Source organism: Bos mutus, chromosome 11 (assembly GCF_027580195.1).
Source record: "Bos mutus isolate GX-2022 chromosome 11, NWIPB_WYAK_1.1, whole genome shotgun sequence".
NCBI classification, from domain to species: domain Eukaryota; kingdom Metazoa; phylum Chordata; class Mammalia; order Artiodactyla; family Bovidae; genus Bos; species Bos mutus.
In genome coordinates, this window is record NC_091627.1 from 99,135,962 (window position 1) to 99,151,685 (window position 15,724).

General features: G+C 44.1%; 1 protein-coding gene across 2 annotated transcripts in view; it reads right to left on the reverse strand.

Annotated features, from left to right (window-relative positions):
- Window positions 1-12,529, reverse strand: part of SLC9A2 (solute carrier family 9 member A2) — a 91,103-nt gene extending 78,574 nt beyond the window's left edge. The window contains exon 1 of one of the 2 annotated variants that reach the window (XM_070379867.1): window positions 12,109-12,529. In XM_070379867.1, the coding sequence (XP_070235968.1) occupies window positions 12,109-12,388 (280 nt within the window). In that variant the 5' untranslated portion in view covers window positions 12,389-12,529. The remainder of the gene's footprint in view (window positions 1-12,108) is intronic. The other variant, XM_070379868.1, reaches the window with a different exon arrangement.
- Window positions 12,530-15,724: the final 3,195 nt, after the last annotated feature.

A 15,724-nucleotide genomic window follows, 5' to 3' on the forward strand; every position in this document is an offset into this window, starting at 1 on the left:
TAAATGCGAGAACCAAGTAGGTGAAGACCTGCCAGGATCACAAGACAATATTAATGGCAGAACTGCAACTGAATACTGTCTTTCTACCTCTGACGTTACTCTGCCAACAAAGGTCCTTATAGTCAAGGCTATAGTCTTTCCAGTGGTCACATACGGGTGTGACAGCTGGACCATAAAGAAGGCAGATCGCCAAAGAATTGATGCCTTCAAACTGTGGTGATAGAGAAGACTCCTGGAATTTCCCTGGAGAGCAAGGAGATCAAACCCATCAATCTTAAGGGAAATCAACCCTGAAGACTTGTTGGAAGGACTGATGCTAAAGTTGAAGCTCCAGTATTTTGGTTATCTGATGCAAACAGACAACTCATTGGAAAAGTCCCTGATGATGGGAAAGATTGAGGGCAGAAGGAGTAGAGGGCTTTAGAGGATGAGATGGCTGGATGGCATCATGGATGCAATGGACATGAACTTAGGCAACCTTCGGGAGTTGTTGAGAGACAGGGAGGCCTGGTGTCCTGTGGTCCATGGGGTTGCAAAGACTCAAAAACAATTGGGCTACTGGAAAAGAAAAGCAACAACAACAATCTCTGACTGGGAGACATCTTTTCCAAAAGTAGGTCCAACACATCTTCAACTGCTGAGCTACTTCTCTTCAAGTATGGTAACTACAGGTCAAGAGAAAAGTCAGGTTAACTCAAAGTGTGATGAGAGTGACAATGAAATTCTCCTTCACAACCAAAGAGAACAGAAAGTAATGAAATAATACTTCCAGATGATAAGGCGTCCCCGATGGCTCACCAGGTAAAGAATCCGCCTGCAATGTAGGAGACACAGCGGACGCGGGTTCAATCCCTGGGTTGGGATGATCCCCTGGAGAAGGCAGTGGCAACCCCTCCAGCATTCTTGCCTGGAGAATTCCATGGACAGAGGAGCCTGGTGAGCTACAGTCCATGGGGTCACAGAGTCTGACAAAACTGTGTGACTAATCAGTAGCAGCAGATGATAAATGGCTATCATTTCAGCTCCTATAAAGCACAAGCTGGTATCAAGATTGCTGGGAAAAATATCGATAACCTCAGATATGCAGATGACACCACCCTTATGGCAGAAAGTGAAGAGGAACTAAAAAGCCTCTTGATGAAAGTGAAAGAGGAGAGTGAAAAAGTTGGCTTAAAGCTCAACATTCAGAAAACTAAGATCATGGCATCTGGTCCCATCACTTCATGGGAAATAGATGGGGAAACAGTGGAAACACTGTCAGACTTTATTTTTTGGGGCTCCAAAATCACTGCAGATGGTGATTGCAGCCATGAAATTAAAAGATGCTTACTCCTTGGAAGGAAAGTTATGACCAACCTAGATAGCATATTCAAAAGCAGAGACATTACTTTGCCAACAAAGGTTCGTCTAGTCAAGGCTATGGTTTTTCCAGTAGTCATGCATGGATTTGAGAGTTGGACTGTGAAGAAAGCCGAGCACTGAAGAATTGATGTTTTGGAACTGTGGTGTTGGAGAAGACTCATGAGAGTCCCTTGGACTGCAAAGAGATCCAACCAGTCCATTCTAAAGGAGATCAGTCTTGGGTGTTCTTTGGAAGGACTGATGCTAAAGTTGAAACTCCAGTATTTTGGCCACTTCATGCGAAGAGTTGACTCATTGGAAAAGACTCTGATGCTGGGAGGGTTTGAGGGCAGGAGGAGAAGGGGATGACAGAGGATGAAATGGCTGGATGGCATCACTGACTCGATGGACGTGAGTTTAAGTGAACTCCGGGAGTTGGTGATGGACAAGGAGGCCTGGCGTGCTGCAATTCATGGGGTCGCAGAGTCGGACACAACTGAGTGACTGAACTGAACTGAACTGATACTCTGTGATATAATCATTCAAGAGAATACTCAAAATAAAGACATTTTCATACAAAGATCAGGAGAATTTATCAATGGAAGCCTCCCTTCCCAAAGTATCCACTAAATTACACATTTCATTAAAAAGAAAACAATCTGGAAAAAAGAGGAAACAGAAGAAGTAACAATGAAGAAAAAATGGTAAGCATGTTTAGAAATCTATGTAGACATTGTTTGCAAAAATTAAAAACTAAGTCGTGGAGGAAATTAACTACAAATCAGGTCTAAATTATAAGGTAAAAAGATATAATTCTGAAATTGGCAGATAGCAGGTAAAATTTTTTTAATATAAATATTATTCATGAAGACAACAAACAATAAGAAAACAGAAAATAATATGTTTACTGTGATCCCAAATATAATTTTCACATTTTACATATATTAACAAACTTAATTCTCACAACAGCCTAGGACATGGGCACTTTTACTATCCCCATTTCACCAAAGGGTAACTGAGCTCAGAATTTCAGTTATGTACCAAAAAATCATACAACTACAAAATTATGCAAGAAAATGTTCCTGAGATGTGAGCCAAGGCAGACTGGACTGGGTCCTGTTTACTCAGGTATCTTATTAAAATTGAAATGTAACCACAAAAAATATGGAAAGAGAATATATGATAATATATTAAAAAATGAAGGGAAAACTTGACTCAGCGAAAATATGACAAGAAAAGAGAACTGAAGAGACCAGGTAAAAGTGTAGTAAACAGACGGTAAAGTCTGAATATATCATTATGCACAACATACATAATTATGCTTCTCCTTAAACTGCAGATATTTGAAATTTTAAATTAAAGATAGAAAGTCTACTCACATGTGGTTTAACGAGATACAGCTAAAGGAAAATTACCCAGTTGATTTGATATGATAATTATGGTTAGGGAAAAAACATGTCTGGAAAATATAGGTGTGGAAAACATAGATACAGAAAAAAATACATGTGCAAAATGAAGTTTATTTTGAATAGCAATAGGGATATAAGAAAAAACAGACTTTGAGCCACAAGAAAAATGTTTAAAATAGGGACATTAATGAGTAACCTAATAAGTAAAGAAGGATTTACTCAGAAGATTTTAACAATATTGAGCTAGTAGATACTTAATAACAAAGCATTAAAATATTAAAGCAAAAAATAACAAACTTACAAACAGCAATTGACATCACAGTCTTAGAGAGTGGTTTTAATGTACCCCCAGAAACTAATAGATAAAATAACCCAAAAAATTGGTAATGCTATTTCATATCTGCACTCCATAATTTGAAATTTCATCTAGTCCTCTGCGTGTATGCACATATGTGTGCCGGTATATGTGTACAAGTGCCTGCATGGAATAGAGAACACACAATCTTTTTCAATCAAAGCTTGAAATGTAGTTTTAAATGACCACCTATTAAGTCAGTGTGTGTGTGTGTGTGTGTGTGTGTGTGTGTGTGTGTGTATGTGCGTGCACTCAGTTGTATCTGACCCTTTGCAACCCCAGGGACTGTAGCCTGCCAGGCTCCTCTGTCCATGGAATCTTCCAGGCAAGAATACTGGAATGGGTTGCCATTTCCTATTCCAGAAGATATCCCCAACCCAGGGATCGAACACAAGTCTCTTGCGTCTCCTGCACTGGCAGGCAAATTCTTTACCGCTCACCCAGCTGGGAAGCCCCATTAGGCCACAGAAGATGTCTCAATCAATATAAAAAACCAACCAGGTCTATATAACCAAAATGGACTAAACTATGAATAAAAATTTAAAAATAACCATACATCTCAAAATGTTTATTACTATAACTCAAACTACAATCCTAAATACTTATTGAGCTACAATAAAAAAATCACAAGGAAAATGTAAAACACTGAGAATTGAGCTAAAGTGAAAACTCTATACGTCAAAACCATGCAAAGCAACTGAAACAGGATCAGAAGGATATATTTCTAGCCTTAAATACGTATATTACCATTCCTCTAAATTATACACATTTGGATCATGAGAATTCATCTTTAACAAGAGTTTCATTTAATATTCCTATTTCATCTCAGGAGGCATTTATTTGACTTCATAAAGACCAAACTGTATTTTACAGGTCCTGATGCATCATCAACAGTCATGTTTCCAGCTTTACCACTAATGTACGGTGTTAAGTTCTCCTCAGAATACAGATGGTTTGCAAGTTAAAAGCAGTAATGATTTCACACCAATTATTAGGAAAGTGCAATTTCATTTGCATCATCTCCCCGAATTCTTTAGTCTTTACCATTTTCTTTATTGCTATTATAACTTGCAATAGATAAATTTACATAAATTTAGAGTACCATGAATGCTTTTTATTTTTATTTTATTTTAAAAAGTTTTTATTGGAGTATCATTGATTTAAAATGTTGTGTTAGTTTCAGGTGTACAGCAAAGTGAATCATATATATATATATATGTATATACATATGTATATATATGTCTCCACTTTTTTTTTAAGATTTTTTCCCATACAGGCCATTAGAGAGTACTGAATAGAGTTCCCTGTGCTATACAGCAGGTTCTTATTAGTTATCTATTTTATACATAGTAGTGTGTATATGCCGGGCTTCCCGGGTAGCTCAGCTGGTAAAGAAGCCACCTTAAATGCAGGAGACCTCGGTTTAATTCCTGGATCAGGTAGATCCCCTACAGAAGAGACAGACCACCCACTCCAGTATTCTTGGGCTTCCCTGGTGGCTCAGACAGTAAAGAATCCACCTGCAAAGTGGGAAACCTGGGTTCAATCCCTGGGTTGAGAACATTCCCTGGAGGAGGGCATGGCAACCCATTCCAGTATTCTTACCTGGAGAATCCCCATGGACAGAGGAGCCTAGTGGGCTCTGTGGGGTCGCAGAGAGTCAGACACGACTGAGTGACTCAGCACAGCACAGTGTGTATATGTCAATCCCCAATTCCCAATTTTATCCCTGTTCACCCTAGTCAAGGCTATGGTTTTTCCAGTAGTCATGTATGAATGTGAGAATTGGACTATAGAGAAAGCTGAGCGCCGAAGAATTGATGCTTTGGAACTGTGGTGTTGGAGAAGACTCTTGAGAGCCCCTTGGACTGCAAGGAGATCCAACCAGTCCATTCTAAAGGAAATCAGTCCTGATGTTGAAGCTGAAACTCCAATATTTTGTCCACCTGATGCGAAGAGCTGACTCATTTGAAAAGACCCTGATGCTGGGAAGGATTGAAGGCGAAAGGAGAAGGGGACGACAGAGGATGAGATGGTTGGATGGCATCACCGACTCAATGGACACGAGTTTGAGTAAACTCTGGGAGTTGGTGATGGACAGGGAGGCCTGGCATGCTGCAGTCCATGGGGTCGCAAAGAGTCAGACATGACTGAGTGACTGAACTGAACTCACCATATCCCCTGGTAACCATAAGTTTGTTTTCTACATCTGTGACTCTTGTTTTGAAAATAAGTTCATTAGTTACCATTTTTTTAGATTCTGCATATAAACAATATCATATGATATTTGTCTTTCTGTGTCTGACTTACTTCACTCAGTATAATAATCTCTAGGCCCACCCATGTTGCTGCAAATGGTTCTTTTATGGCTGAGTAATATTCCATTGTGCATATGTGCCATATTTTCTTTATCCATTACTCTGTTGATGGACATTTAGGTTGCTCCCATGTCCTAGCTATTGAAAAAGTGCCACAATGAACATTGGGGTGTATATGTCCTTTCAAACAGAGCAATCAACAAAGGATTAATCTCCAAAATAGAGTATCATAAATGTTTTGTTTATAACATAGTCTCAAGTGTCAGTTTTCCACAGCTGTGAATTTAATGAGAATAAATAAATAGCCATATTTTGGACAAGATGATGACAAGAAAATGGCTCAGTAGGAGTTATAACAACTAAACTATTTAAATATCTTTGTCCACTTTAATAAGACTAATGTCATATAGCCATGCCAATTGTGGAGCTTGTCAGTTCATAAAAGTATTCATCACTGAAAATATTGAAAGTAATGCTAATTATGTTTTCAATTGTAACTGTTTTTTCAGCGATTAATAATCCTTATAAGTTTGGAGTCAACATACTGGAAAACAAGTAACTTCAATAATTAATGAGGTAAACTTTCAATTCAGTAATTTTTTAAATAATGACAAAATACACCCTAATAAAGTAGAAGTAACTAAATAATAGAGAGCAGAAATTTATAAATTAGAAGCCAACCAGAATGCAATTCTTTGAAAAAGAATAAAATAAATAAACTTCTATGAATTTTGATCAAAGTAAAGAAAGATAAAAATAACAATGTTAGGAAAAATAAAGTAGAACTTAAATACAAATAAAGTGAAGATTTTTTAAATCATGAAAAATAGATTTCTTCCCATAAATTTAAAAATGCAAATGAAATAATGACTTTCTAGAACAATAAAAACAACAAAACTGACCTAAGAGGACATAGATAAGCCAACAGAACAACAAACTTTAAAGCAATTGAATCATTAGTGAAAATATACCCATACACAAACCAACCAATTCACCTGGTTTACAGGTAAGCTTTTACAAGCCTACAAAGTACAAATAAGTTTATACAAAAGGTTTTCTGTATACCTCTTTAGGACTTCAAGCTATGGAAAAGAATTCTGTAAAAGACAAAGCATCTCATTAATGATAAATATTATTCTCATTTTTAAAGTTGACCCAAAGACCAACATTTTTGGTAGGAAATCACCTGCTGTTATCTTAAAAAGTACAAAATTATATCTGTGGTAGAGTGCAGTGATAATTCTAGAAGACATGTGAAACGATCTTTAGAAAGACCCTTGAAGTCATCCTTTGGACAGAAAACAGGAAAAGTATGGTCAGCCCAATAGGAAGAGACGGTGGCTTTGAGAAAGTAAGAAATTAGACTTCTTCTTTGAGCTTTATCAGGAACAAACACATGTCATCAGGAGCACCTGGCTTTACAGGTGTGTTCAAAGTGAGACGTGGTTCAAATAATAAATGAAAGGCATGAGCCTCATCCACTGACCAACCAGTTGGTGAATACGCTTCAGGAAAACCAAATGTAACAAAGAGAAACAGATCAAAGGCAAGGATAGGTTTTTCCAGAGATCAAGATCTCAGTAATCAGGTGGATATTAACTAAAGAAACTCTCTGGTTTCATATTTAAATTCAGAACTGCCTGGAGCCCAGAGGAGAAACATTCATGCACCAAACTGCTTTGTCTTCCCCCTCAAATAACAATACAAGTTATTTCATTTCAAGACAACAGGATGAAGAGAAGACAAAAATTGTGCATGCTAACCCAAGTTCAAGGGCAAAGGTGAGAGATGACACCTGGAAGAGGCAAACAGGCCAGCTTCTCATGACTGCAAGAGTTGACAGAGTGTCTGGAGATCCACTGAGACAAACAAGGCAGCTGTGCTGCTCTAAACAGCAGGGGACACACTGCTTTGTCCCAGGACCCTGAACAGAGTTAGAATGTATGCCCAAGTTCACCCAGTCTAGGACAAATCCACTAACCCACTTCTTGGGCAAGGAATTCAGAGGAGACAAGCTTAGAATGAACAGGTTTCCCAGGTGGCTCAGTGGTAGAGAATCCGCTTGCCAATACAGGAGTCATGGGTTTGATCCCTCAGTCAGGAAGGTGCCCTGGAGAGAGAAATGGCAACCCACTCCAGTATTCTTGCCTGGAAAATCCCATGGACAGAGGAGCCTGGCAGGCTACAGTCCACAGGGTCATAAAAGAGTTGGACATGACAATGACTAAATAAGCAACAAACAATCTTAGAACACACTAGGAAATTTTTCCTTTCTTCATCCTCTGGCTACCTATTATTCCAGGCTGTAGAACTCCATCCCTGTGTCCAGGATTTACCAGGCAAACTGAGCAGTTATAACTGTTTAAAAAAATCAAGTCACTCAAAATATAAACATCCAAAGTGAAAGAACAATTAGAGTTCAAATGCACGAGGATCTAAGTGAAAAAAATTTCGGGAGATCTTTCTTGCCAAAAACAAAACAAAAAACACAACTTTTCAAAGGTGGAGCGAATCTGCTGCGTTCTTTTATTTACTTAACCCACTTCACACACACACATACACATCATCATCATCATCAATTTAGGAAACTTTTCAACTACAGAACTTTCTTTTTGATCAAGTCACGGGAAAGTGGACTGTCCCTGATAATCAAGTTGTTGTTCAGTTGCTAAGTTGTGTATGACTCTTTGCAACCCCATGGACCAGGCCTCCCTATCCATCACTATCTCCCAGAGTTTGTTTAAACTTATGTCCATTGAGTCAGTGATGCAATCCAACCATCTCATTCTCTGTCTCCCCATTATTTTGCCTTCAATTTTTCCCAGCATCAGAGTCTTTTCCAATGAGCTGACTCTTCGTATCAGGTGGCCAAAGTATTAGAGTTTTGGCTTCAGCATCAGTCCTTCTAATGATTATTCAAGGTTGATTTCCTTTAGGCTTGACTGACTTGATCTCCTTGCAGTCCAAGGGACTCTCAAGAGTCTTCTCCAACACAGTTTGAAAGCATAAAGCTGGATCATTCAACACTACTAAAAATGCATTTTCTCACTTCTGATTGAAGTATTTCTAAGGTTACAGTAGACAGCAATCTAGAAAATGATTCTGAATTCACCACTGGAAATGATTTCAACCTCCTACAAATGCTATTAGGTGCCTCCGTGGGGGCAACCTGTGATCCATATTCAGCTTAATCACTAGCAATGTTCCTCCATGTTCTCTGGGGCAGGTAAGCTCAGGTACGCTAGGTACACACTAAAAAAACTGCCCCAAATGCAAACCGCGACATTTTGCATGAGTTAACACTCCCATTCCCCCATAGCCTCACATCTCCCTGCACTGACTGCTCAATTCATCACCCCACCCAAATATGAGTTAATCACATCATACAAGTCCTGCCAAAGTAATAGTCTTTCCAGAGTGTACATGCTAAGTTGCTTCAGTCTTTCCAGTGCAAAAGTTCAAGTAGAATCTGATTGACCAGACTACTGTTTAATGGGCTGTAAAAATGTCTTAGGTACCTGCACAGTCTTCCCTAAAGCCAAAAAGAAAGTTTAGGGCCTTGGGGACAGGGGGGCGGATCCCCGGGCATTTTATAGGTCTTCTAGGAACAGAGCTACAGCAGATGGACAGGGCTGGACTATATACTGGAAGAACCTAGAAAAGACCCCAAGCACTAGCTTGTGGCTCAGCTGGTAAAGAATCTGCCAGAAATGCAGAAGACTCTGGTTTGATTCCAGGATTGGGAAGATCCCCTGGAGAAGGGACAGGCTACCCACTCCAGTATTCTTGGGCTTCTCTGGTGGCTCAGATGGTAAAGAATCCACCTGCAATGCGGGAGACCTGGGTTCGATCCCTGGGTTGGGAAGGTCCCCTGGAGGAGGCCATGGCAACGCACTCCAGATTCTTGCCTGGAGATTCCCCATGGACAGAGGAGCCTGGCGGGCTACAGTCCATGGGGTCGCAGAGTCAGAAACAACTGAACAACTAAGCACAGCACTAGCTTATCCTTATTTCTCTGAGAACCACACCCTCAACCCACTATCTCTACTCCACTCAGACCCTTCTGGCCAAGAGACATGAACATCATCTGTTTCCATCTGGATGCCGCATCACATGCAGAAAGGAAAGAGGAAGCTCCAAATTTGGAGGAGGCAGAGAGATGGGCAGAACAGCAAAGTGCCAGGGAATATAAACACATCTGGATGAGAAAACTGCCAATGGGAAGATAAATACATCCATGAGCTCACACAAGCAACAATGCCTTTTAATAAAACACTGTACAATTAACATGATAAGGTCAAATAAGATAGATAGATCATGACAGAAAAACAAAGCAAGTGTTAAAAGGCAACCTGAGATAAGAACACTTGGAAAAGGCGGAGCCTAAGACAGAAGCAGAAAAAGGGGAGAGGTGGCCCAGTCCAGAGGAAAAGGAACCATAGTGCCAGAAAACTGTCAAGAGTGATTTCTGCTTCTCTTCCACCACTTCTGATGGTGACAATACTCAGTACTCACTGCATGCCCAGCTGTCCTATGAAGGTTATACACATCTCTTCTCATTTAACCCTGACACCAAACAAGCCTCCAGGGTAGGCAGGAAGATGAGACATTGAGCAGAGCTGGGTGAAATTCTGGCTCACCATCTGGCAGCAAGGTAACATCTCCATCTCTCAATTGCCTTGCATATGATATGCGGTCATCATTTCTGCCCCGGATGATTGTTAAAATTAGAGATAATGAACTTAAGTGCCTACTAGCGGCTGTTATTAGAGTGAGTGATCAGATGAACATAATCAAGAGTGAGGAACAGAAGAAAGAGCCACAGTTGAATAAAAACGGCAACAGAGAAGCAGTCATAGAAACAGAAAGGAAGCACTACGCCAGGGACAAAGATTCAGACAGAGAAAAAGAGAACAGAGAACACTTGGCTCTCCGCTTTGTGTGTCTGTGCAAACTGTCTGAGTTTTATTTTCCACCTCCACCAAGCAGGTATATACTATCTGCCCTTCCTACCTGGCAGGGTTGCCCTGAGGACCATATAAGGAGACGAGCACCTGCATTTACAAGGACAGGCAACACTTTTATGCAAATGTGCACATCTGCTTAATACATGGAGAAATCCTTTTCCCCTTATTCCATATCCCAAGGGAAATTAAAACATTCAACCAGTTTTAATGTTAAAACCGGGCAATTACAGGCTGTAAAGTCTTCTTTGGGCACCGTTAACAGAATCTGGTTAATGTAATATAACATCCAAGATTTGGCTTCTTCCCTGCAACTTGCACCATCTACAAACTTGTTTTGCGCTTCCCTCTCAATTTATGTCTTTGTTTATTCCTCTCTGGAATGTTGTTCCCTCTCATCTGCGATGGACCGTCTTCTAGTCATCCCTGAAAACCTAGTTGAAATGTTTGTCCAGCATGAGGAAGTGATTCTCTTCTCTCTACACTGCATATTATCTTTTCTGAATGTCTTACTCCATCTAGCATTTTTATGGATTATGATCACTGGGCTGTATGCCATCCCCTCCCCCCAATCTTCAGGTGTGAGGATGCCAGCAATGTGTCTTTTTATCCTTTATGTAGACCTTAGAGCATGGGTCTTTTCAAGGGGCAAATGTATAAAACATATGCAATAATGCATAAATTCTGTCCACCGAACAACTTTTTGGAATCATTACAACAGTAACTGCCATATTCTAAGATTAAAAAGTATATACATATAAAGTAAAAATAATATAAAGCACCACAAGCATAATAAAATTTAAGTGGGGTGAAAATAAATGAAGATGAATGAATAAGCCAACAAGGTCCTACTGTATAGCATAGGGAACTCTGTTCAGTGTCATGTGGCAGCTTGGATGGGAGGGGAGTTTGGAGGAGAATGGATACAAGCATATGTACGCCTGAGTCCCTCCGCTGTCCACCTGAAATTATCACAACATTGTTAATCAGCTATACTCCAATACAATAAAAAAATTTTTAATTTTTAAAATTAAAAAAAAAAAAGGTGAGAAAATAGATTTGGAGATATATTTCCAAATGAGAGTTTAAGGTAGTTTTTGAAACTTGGGTCTTTTTAAACATGCAACTGGCTTCACTGGCCTTAGTCACCAAGAAAATGCTTCCTGGAGAGCTGTCACTCTCCAGCCTTGGCCCAGAGGACAGAAGGCACAGGGCCCCTTTCCCAGACACCCTGTCGTGCTGCAGGCACTCAGGTGCCCCTGATCCCCTTTTCCAGACACCGCAGCAGTCAGGTGCGGGCCGGGGTCTGCGTCGCTACCAAGGCGCATCCATCTCCAAGCATCAAGGGCTTCGACCATTCTAGCAGCACTGATGCCCTGCTCCCAGTAAGTGAGACCCCAAATTTCAGCCCACTCCCCTCCTCCCGCAATCAACAGGTCTCCACTTTGCCAGAGGGCTGTCACTCGGCATGCCAGGCAGAGGAAGCAGCGAATCGCTAAGTTGGTTACAGGTTGCAACTCCGGGGCTATTTCAAGGCCAAGTTCCACAAGAACCAAAGCATAAAGCTGCTCCCCCCACACCCCTCCCCCGGGGAGGGAAGGTCCCTTTCGGCGAGATGAAGCTGCTCTGTCGCCCCTGCCCGGGTCCCGGGGAGGCGGCCACGACCCAGAGGTCAATTCGCCGCGGCCCCTGCCCCACCCCCGCGGGTCCGGCGCGCTCACCGATCTTGGCCAGGGAGGCCAGCAGGATCCACAGGGTGATCTCGAAGGGGATCTGCACGTGGGGGTAGTCCAGGGTGAACACTGGCAATCGGCTCTCCTCGAACGGCGTCGTGCCCGGAGCCACCACGCTGGCGGGGCTGGGCGGAATGGAGCTCGTGCCCCGGGCCCGCGGCGCGTCCAGCAGGGTCTCGGCTCGGGCGCCCGCCGGCCCCGCCGCCTGCAGGAGCAGCAGCAGCAGCAGTGGGGCCTGCCCTCTCAGCCCAGGGCCCGCCGGCTCCATGGGCGCTGCTCCCCGCGCCACTGTAGCCCAAGCGGTCGGCCCTTCGTGCGCTCAGCGCATCGCCCCTGAGCCGGCAGCGCTGCCCGCCGCCGCCACGGAGCCGGGAGTCTGCGACGCACCGGCCCGGTCCCTGCTGCGAGCAGGCGCAGCGCCTGGCGGGCGCGCACGGGACACTCGAGGCCACAGCGCGGACCCTCGGCGCCCTCAGCCGCCCGCCGCCGCCGGCCGCCGGCCCATGTCCCGTCCGCCGCCCGCCGCGGCTGCAGGCCCGGCCCCGGGCGGCCCGCGGGCGGGGGCGGGGCGGGGCGGGCGCGGCGCCCGCGGCCGCTGGGCGGGAGGACCGGCCCGGGGCGGGCGCGCGACGCACCTGCCGAACCCGCCGGCGAAGCGGGGCCCGGAGCCGCGGGGGCGGCGGCCGCGCTCGCCTGGGGCCCACGCCGCGCGGCGAGACCGGCCAGCCCCGGAGCCGGGGAGCTCTGGGCGCACGGGCCGCGCCGGGCGCGAGGTGACCGGAGCTGTCCCCGCCCCGGAGGCCGCGTCGGGCATCCATCCAGGGAAGGGGCCGGCGCACCCACGCGGCGCGCGGGGGAGACCCGGGGCGCGCGCCCGGCGCGGAAGGTCTAGAAAAGTCTCCTGGGGTCCCTCTTCCTATATTTCGCCAGGTCGTGCCTGGGGCACTCTCTGTCTCTGTCTCGGGGCGCCGTGTTCCCGCGCTCCCACCCGAGCCTCGGCTTTTCTTTACCACCGAGCACGGCTGTCAATCGCCGGACCCCTGTCGGTTCCACTATTCTTCCCGCCCCCGTCACAAAAAAGGAAAACATCTCTGATTTCAGGCTTCGAGGTGTTCACGTCCCGGAGCAGCAGAACCATCATTATTTCGTGGAAAGCCGGTGATTTGCAGAGCTCAGATGAACCCGCTCGGCTAATTACAGGACAGGCTGTGGTCTGGAGAGCGGAGGCGAGGAAGTGCGGTTCCCCTTCTGGATCGGAAGGAGCCCCGTCTGCCCGCTCACCCGGTCGTCCTGGTTCTGAGATTCGGAGTGAGCGCAGCGGCCTCGCGGGAGTCGGCCTTGACCTTGCTGCCTGCCATCCGCTGTCGCAGCATCTTTGTCACCAGGAACTGAAGGCTCCCTGAAAGCAGACAAGTGGTCACTTCAGTACCTGAAACCGTTTTGCCTTCGTTAGGAAACCAAAATCTTTTCTCATTTTGTTAATGCGTCCAGACATGGCTCCTGCTGTTAAACGCCCTGAAGCTCAACATTCGAGGCAGATTTTACTTTCAAAGTTCTAACATAGGGAATCTGAAATGTCAGCAAAAGGGACAAGGGAAAAAAAAAAATTCCTTGACCTGAACAGCCGTTTTCAGACCTTGGAAGAAATGAGGAGAAACAAGTCCAGGAGAAAAATAGGAGGATTCTAGCAGAGGGCGCAGAACACTTCCCTTAATACTTGACAGAACATATCTGTTTAAAAAGTGCAACAGAGTAGAATTTAAGGATGGTCTATCCTCTGTAAAAAATAATAATAATAATTGAGCCATCCAGAAATCTGCCTCCCCCTCTCTATTGGAAATTGTCTGGAAATCTGCTGGAAATTTGTGTTAAAATGTGAACTTAGCATTTCCTTCTAAGGGAAGGAGCAGCAAATAACTGCTTTTAAAAAAGCAAAAGTGTATCTCCACATGGGAAGCTCAATGCAAGGTATTTTTTGTGTGTTGTTGTTAATCACCCTGAAAACCACAGACATGCTATACCCATTGTACCCATTTTATGTGAAGAATTAGGATAAAGGAAGGTAAAAGCAAACAAGCAAAAAGACTTACTCAAGCAGGGGTCTGAAAGGAATTCCAGCCCAGGCCTGTCCAGGTAACACTGGTTCCATCCCACCTTCCACCCTGTGACTAGTTGCTCCCCAAAGAGTAGGTTACTTCCTTAGGGGCTTTCAAATAGAATAGTGGAGATTCATTTAGGAAATATCCCCGAAAGCTGTAGCAGAATAAAGTATTATTTCCAGTAAGCGAATCAGGCCAGTTGTACACACTGAGTGAAATAATGGTAGGCCAAGGGCACATTCTGACAATAATTTCTAGGAGTCTGACTCACATAATCTATTTAAGGATAATGGCACCCCAGAACCAGGATGATGAAGGTCAGATCTACGATTCTGGGACCTTCCTGCCCATGGGAGCTGTAATGACTGCAAACTCCAGGTTTGATCCCCGAGTCAGGAAGATTCCCTGGAGGAGGAAATGGCAATCTATTCCAGTATTCTTGTCTGGAGAATCCCATAGACAGAGGAGCCGGGGGTGGGGGTGGGGGGTGGAGTGGGGTGGGAGGGGAAAGCTTCAGTCCACAGAAGCACAAAGAGTTGGACATGACTGAGCGACTAACACAACACTGTAGTTGAAGGTTATCAACTTTTTCTTACATTTGGAAAAATGCTCTTTTATTTATTCTTATCCACGGAAGATGAATGTCTTGACTGTAAACACTCTTGCCATCTCTCAAACAAGAAAGGGTTAAATTACACCCTTTGCTGACAAGGGCTTGGCTGAGCCATTTCTCTGAAGGGCCCCCTGACTAGGAACTCAGCCCCTAAAAGTGATAAAACATCACCTATTACTGTACCCATGGGAGGAATGAAGTCTCTGCCAAGTTAAAAATCCCTGAGTGGCTTCTTAGTACCTTCGGAAAGACAGAAACTCTGCAGTGACCCACCTAATCTGACCTTTGCCCTTTCCTCTTACTACTTCATTTCCGGGCCCCACCCTCAATGCTCTATGAACTCTGATCAATGTTCTAGAATCGCCCTCTCTTCAAGGCCTTTGCACACCGGTCCCTGTGCAGAGGAAACTTTCTGCCCTCTGCCCTACACTTTCCTGCTAGGGTCTCAGCTCAAAGGTAACTGGATCAAGGAACAATTACCTGGCACCTGCATTTCTGAACTAATTAGGGCCCTTTTATGCCCTCTGATTCTCCCCCTACCTTTCTGTCTTAGCACTTCGTCATTTTCCTTTTCTCCAACTAGACAGAAAGCTCCATGAAGGTAAGGATGACCTGTTTGGTTCACTCTTTTATTCTTAGTCCCTGACACAATGCCTGGAGCATAGTAAGTACCCACTGAGTATGTGCTGGGTGAATAAAAGTGGTCTGACCTGGAATGACTGTCCTCCAGCCTTGGGGACATGGGCTGCAGAACTTTCTCATGGTTGGATCAGTTTCAGGTTGGATGTGAATAGCTCCACGTGAAATGTTTCCTTCCAATGATCCTGGTTCATATTTTGGGGACTCACATCTCCTTTTCTCCTTTCTACCCAAATGTGAAAATCCAATCACA